The following is a 5,777-nucleotide window of genomic DNA, read 5'->3' on the forward strand; positions in this document are numbered from 1 at the left end:
CTCAGTATATTCTTCTATTTCCCTTTTGATTTCTTTGACCTATTAGTTGTTCAGGCGTGTGTTGTTAAATTGCTACATATTTTTGAATCTTCCAATTTTTGTCCTATTATTGATTTCTAGTTTTACTCTATTGTGGTCAAAAAAGATACTTGTCATAATATCATTCTTCTTAAATTTAAGACTTGTTTCGTGGCCTAACATTGTGGAATTGACCACTTGCCCTATCTAGTCCCCACAGCTCTCTCTTTTCCCTTCTACCTTCAAATATCACTGTTTATAGTTTTTTCTCTATTTGTAGGATGTTTCTGATTCTGCAATTCCTTATTTTCACTTCTATGAGCATGTTGCACTTAGAGATTAGATTTTATTAACTGTTTTATTCTCATTACCAGTACTTAGTGTGTGCATAATAAGTATTTAGAGAAGGAGGAGAAATCTAAAATTTTACAGAAATGTGAAAATGACTCCAGCTAGTTTGTCTGCTAAATTTACTCCTAACTAGTGAAGGCCATTGAATTAAACAAAATATATTAAAAACAAAATTCAGCTCCAATTTGGGTTATGTCGACAACGTAAAGATTGACCAGAACCAGTGACGATGACTTGCAACAGGAAGAACTTTTATTGAAACACCACCATAGAGAAAGCCCCTGCCAAAAGTTACTGTTCTAAAACTAGTTTGTCTTAATTCCCTGGAAGAAAAGCAGAAAAATAAGAGGGCCCTGACTTGGGAATCTAGCTTCAGTTTGGTGTTTTAACTTAAGGCCGTTCTTTTGGGGTTCAGGAAGGCATCCTCTGTTCGCTCTTCACACTGTTGACCTTGGTGGATTTCTCTTCCACGGTTTGAACTCTGGATGAGAGAACTTTACCACGAGGATCTATTTCTTCAACAACTGTTTTAACCACAGTGCCTTTAGATGAATCTAAAGTGACACATATGAATTGTTAGAATTTATCAGATTCATAAAGGGGAAATAATTAACTCATCATTTGAAGCATACAAGTATTCAGTAATGCTCAGCACTGGTTTTGCTTACCTTTTGTCTCATTTCCTGGTCCTTTGTATCCTTTTGATTTACCACAAGAGCTATAAAAATATGGAGAGCTTTTGTTAATTATTTCACTCTGTGTTTTGCTGAGGAAACTGAAAAATATTGATTTAAGGTGGGAGAGCCTTGGATTCTTAAATAACACTAGAAGGGGTTTAGGTACGTGTGATGTAGGTCATACATACTTTGTACTTGATTTAAAAAATCTTTAATGACCTTAAAAAAATAGTTCCCTCCATGGAAGCAGTACTCACCCATCTTCTCCATCGATCAGGCGGCAGTAGGTCTCGATTTCTTTCTCCAGGTGGGCCTTGATGTCCAGCAGCTGCTCGTACTCCAGCTTCTGACCCTCGGTCTCGGTTCTGACCTGGTGCAGCTGCTCCTCCAGGGCCCCGATCTGAGCCTGGATCTGGGCCAGCTGCGCACAGTAGTTGCCTTCGGTCTCGGACAAGGAGCACTCCAGGGAGTGTTTCTGTGGATCAGTAAGACAGTTGAGTAGAAAGTGTCACAGTGGCGTTTTAGAGTAAGGCAAAGCACATAGATACTTAAGAGAGTTATTTGTACAGAAGACAAATAACAACATTTACCAAAAAGATTCTACTTGTTCAATATCAATTGTTGCCTTTATTATATGTCATACTATTTTTTGAGAATACCACAGTTGGTGGTGAATGTTACTCAGGTGCCCAGGAGGGCTAGCAAAGACGACGTGCTTTCCTCGTGGGCACAGTGTGAAGATGGTTCCCGCCACTCCCCCCCCCCCCGCCCGCCCCCCCATGTGGCCTGTGCTTGTTGAGTCTGACACAGTTTGCCATTTCCCCCCCTGGAATAAAAGTCCCCCTCAACTTTGCTACCTCATTTCTAGTTATGTGACAGCCTTGTCTCATGAGGAGTGGAGCTCTTCTATTAAAAAAATAATCCTGTGGTGAACTGCATGTACTTTCCAGAAGTGGAATGACCCACAGATGAGAATGACCTTTTTCGGCTTTCAATCATTTGAATCATTGGCTCGTGAACCCACATGGAAGACAGGGTCTACCCCACAGAGGAAAGCTTGCTGCGATCTCACATGGAATGAAGATCAGAGAATCTTCCCTATCGTCTGCAGTGATTTTTACATAAAGTCCTCCTTTTACATACACCCATAACTGTTTTTTGGTGGATAGATCTGGAGGTTTACTACCATTGTCAAAAGAGTATAGAGTGGGGAGTTAGAAAATTTGGAGAGAAGTTATGGCTCCTTCGTAACCAACTGTGAGACTCTGGGAGAACTGCCTCACTTCTTTGAATCTCAGGTTCTCCTTTTGGAATTAAGGACCTGAATGGTAGAGTCTGCCCCGCCCAAGCCCCAGGGCTACGGCAGACTCAAGTGGGTGAAAGTGCTGGGCAAACCCTTCATAAATAAGGTCATTACTATTATCATATATTTTGGCTTTGTAGGCAACCTTCATGCCTCTACTCTGCTTCCTGTGTATGCCACTTAAAAAGGGCCTTCTAAGTGCCCGTAATTAAGTGGCCAAAAGGAGTGTGCTGGGTGAAGAAGCTAGGAGGGCTGCAAGTGTGTTTTTGTACTCCGTGGGCAGTGGTTTCTGATCTTTTGACTTGGCAGAGAAGATTCAGGGTAAACATTTTCTTTTTTGAGTATTATAAAATAATTGTATTTGTTAATTTCTAATGTTTCATAATAATTAGCATCTAAGTATAATTTTCAGGTGAAGAGGATTCTATCATGCAAGAGGCAAGTGTATCTTACTTCAGACATAGTAATTAATGGGTAAAATGAAAGTGAGGACTATCATGTGGAAGACCACTCTCTTAGATTTTTTTCCTCAACTTCTAAAGCAGATCTTTTTTAAAAATTAAAATAAACTTTTTACTTACCATTGCCAAGAGGGACTGAAGTTCAATCTCCAGGGTTTGAAGACTACGTTTCATCTCAGTAAGTTCATTTCGAGCCGAGGTGTTGGCGCCAGCATCATCGGAAATCTGCTGTTGCAGGGAGGCGCTCTGAAACGTCAGGAGTCGTGTTAGGGCTGTGCGTGGTCAGCACGCAGGGCCAAGGAACGCGCTAGCGCTGTCTCACCTTCTCGTGGAACCAGGCCTCCGCATCCCGGCGGTTCTGCTCCGCAAGGGCCTCGTACTCAGCCCGCATGTTGTTCAGCAGGACTGTGAGGTCCACCCCGGGCGCTGCGTTCATCTCCACGTTCACGTTGCCCCCTGCGGCGCACTGCAGAGCCTTCATCTCCTGGAAAAAAGTGTGTTTATAACCATGTTAGGATCTGAATATTTTTAAAGGAGCCAGACAGATGTGATCCATTGAGTTAGAATTTTTTTTTTTTTTTAAGGGTTCGTTTCTTTTGAGGGAGGTGAACAGAAACAATTTAAAACAACCTAAGCCAGATAGAGAAATTGACAAGTTCCTTCTGGAAATTGATTTAAGACATCACATTTGTCATCTGAAATTCATTTTTAAAAATTGGGAGGAAGGCAGACTGTGAGATCCAGGGAGATAAAGCATCTACCTCTTCGTGATTCTTCTTGAGGTAAGCCAGCTCCTCGCTCAGGGTTTCCAGCTGGATCTCCAGGTCCGTCCTGCACAGCGTCAGCTCATCCAAGACTCTGCGCAAACTGTTGATGTCTGCGTCCACGCTCTGATGAAGGGCCTGCTCATTTTCAAACCTTAGAAAATATTTGAAAGTTTTAGCACATTAATCACATCCCTTCTTAGGCCATTGTAAAACTCAAACCAAACTTTGAGGTCAAACTGTGTCGGGGGTGTCCAACCTTTTGGCCTCTGTGTGCCCCACTGGAAGAAGAAGAGTTGTCTTGGGCCACACAGTAAATAAATTGCGACATGTAATCACAAAAAAAATTTCATAATATTTTAAGTAAATTTACGATATCATGTTGGGCTGCATTCACAGCCATCCTGGGCTGCACGCGGTGTGCGGACTGCAGGTTGGATACCCTTGGAATATACTCAAAACTTCAGTGAGATCGCCCATAAGGCAGTGACTTAACTTCTGAAGCAAGAGAATGGAAATAGTCAAAAATCTCTTTCATATGATCTTGACATTCATTTGTGTCAGCCCCCAAATTTCCCACATAAAATACATAATTCAGCTAGTCATTCTAATATACATTTCATTTAAAACGAACAAATAGAAATAGAGAATTGAGCCAACCTCAAACAGCCTAAATAAAAGAGTGAAATGCTCAGATATAACTTTTTTTTTAGCTTCTCTTCAGCTCTACTTACTTCAGCTTGAAGTCATCAGCTGTTAGTTTTGCGTTATCATTTTGCAGGACAACACTGGCATTACTCGTAGTTGCAGAAATTATCTGAGAAATGGAGAGTTAGTGGAGAGTGAGGAACTAGTTTTTAAAATTTCAGATTTCCTTGCAAAAAAGTAACCTATGAAATAATAGTAATACTTCTGTCATTCTGTCTCCACTAATATGATTCTTTTGAAAAATGTGAAATTAAAGTATGGCCGCTTTTACTCTCCACCCCACCCATTAAAAAAAAAACAAAGCCCAAAACAACAACAAAAAAAACTTTTTTCTAGGGAAAAACTTGTAAACAGATACCTGGAGACATTGGGCAGATTTTGATATTTTAATATTATTAAAAGCATAAACAGGCATGCCTTGTACCAGGTGCCAGCTGAGACATGTTCAAAGATTAGAATGTTAATATGAACTATTTTTAGTATTGATAGTGAAGTACCGAGAGTTAGAAGCTGAGAGCAAAGCCCTGCCTGCGGTCTGTGACTGCTTAGACGTGTGTGTGTGCCTGTGGCTAAATACTCTTACCGGTCTTGACCTTCACGGCATTGTGTTTCTTACCTGGTTCTTCAGGTCGTCAATTATTGGGAAGTATCTGCTATAATCATGATCAAGACCTCGGCAAGAGCCAGGCCCAAATTTCTCATACCACCCTTTGATCTTCTGCTCCAAGTCCGCATTGGCCTCCTCTAGTGCCCGCACGTTGTCCAGGTAGGAGGCCAAACGGTCATTGAGGTTCTGCATAGTCACCTTCTCATTGCCGGAGAGGAGTCCGTGCTCATTCCCAGCGAAGGCCCCGCAGAAAGCGCTCCCCCCGCCAAGCCCTGCCCCATAGCCTCCTGCAGAGGAGTTGCCCCCAAAGGTACAAGAAAAGCCACTTCCAGCACCTGGCACACCGCATGTATTTCCAGCCCCGAAGCCAGCTCCCCCACCAGACCACCGTGCAGAGCCCACGCCCCCGCAGGAGCCCAGGCGTCTGGAGGCAGAAGAGAAGCGCACAGACATGGTGTTCAGACAGGAGAGCCGGTGCCTGGAAGGAAGCTCTGATGGCGAATGTCCTGCTCAGACAGTCCGGTTTGTCTTTATATACACATTATCAGGGTGTCTCTCCATGAACCCTGCTACCCACAGCCAGCTCACCGTGAATTATCCATAAGTGGGTGATGTTTATTTAATGAATGACTTTACCCTACTGTGTCCATTTCTGTAGGTGGATAGTTACCTTGGGGTTATCTGTTATCTCCGAAATGGGACAGGGAGGAGTATTATCAAGATTATTATAGTGGTGCATTTCAAATGTAGTATGAGTAAGTCTTCCTGTCTTCCAGGCATCAAGAATATGAAATTCTTGTAAGAATAAAAAAGCGTGATACGCAAACTTCTCTTTCTTTTGATTCATCCAACAACACACATTTTCTACCAGCAAGTGAGTATCGTAGT

At 42.3% G+C, this 5,777-nt stretch overlaps 1 protein-coding gene across 1 annotated transcript; it reads right to left on the reverse strand.

Annotated features, from left to right (window-relative positions):
• Nucleotides 1-599: 599 nt before the first annotated feature.
• Nucleotides 600-5,397, reverse strand: KRT27 (keratin 27). The gene is made up of 8 exons (XM_024573118.3): nt 4,899-5,397; nt 4,309-4,391; nt 3,572-3,728; nt 3,133-3,294; nt 2,931-3,056; nt 1,304-1,521; nt 1,038-1,087; nt 600-923 (listed from the first exon to the last, which is right to left on the reverse strand). The coding sequence occupies exons 1-8, from the start codon at nt 5,340-5,342 to the stop codon at nt 781-783; spliced, it is 1,383 nt and encodes a 460-aa protein (XP_024428886.2). The 5' UTR covers nt 5,343-5,397; the 3' UTR covers nt 600-780.
• Between the last annotated feature and the right edge of the window lie 380 nt (nt 5,398-5,777).

Source organism: Desmodus rotundus, chromosome 9 (assembly GCF_022682495.2).
Source record: "Desmodus rotundus isolate HL8 chromosome 9, HLdesRot8A.1, whole genome shotgun sequence".
In the NCBI taxonomy this organism is placed as follows: domain Eukaryota; kingdom Metazoa; phylum Chordata; class Mammalia; order Chiroptera; family Phyllostomidae; genus Desmodus; species Desmodus rotundus.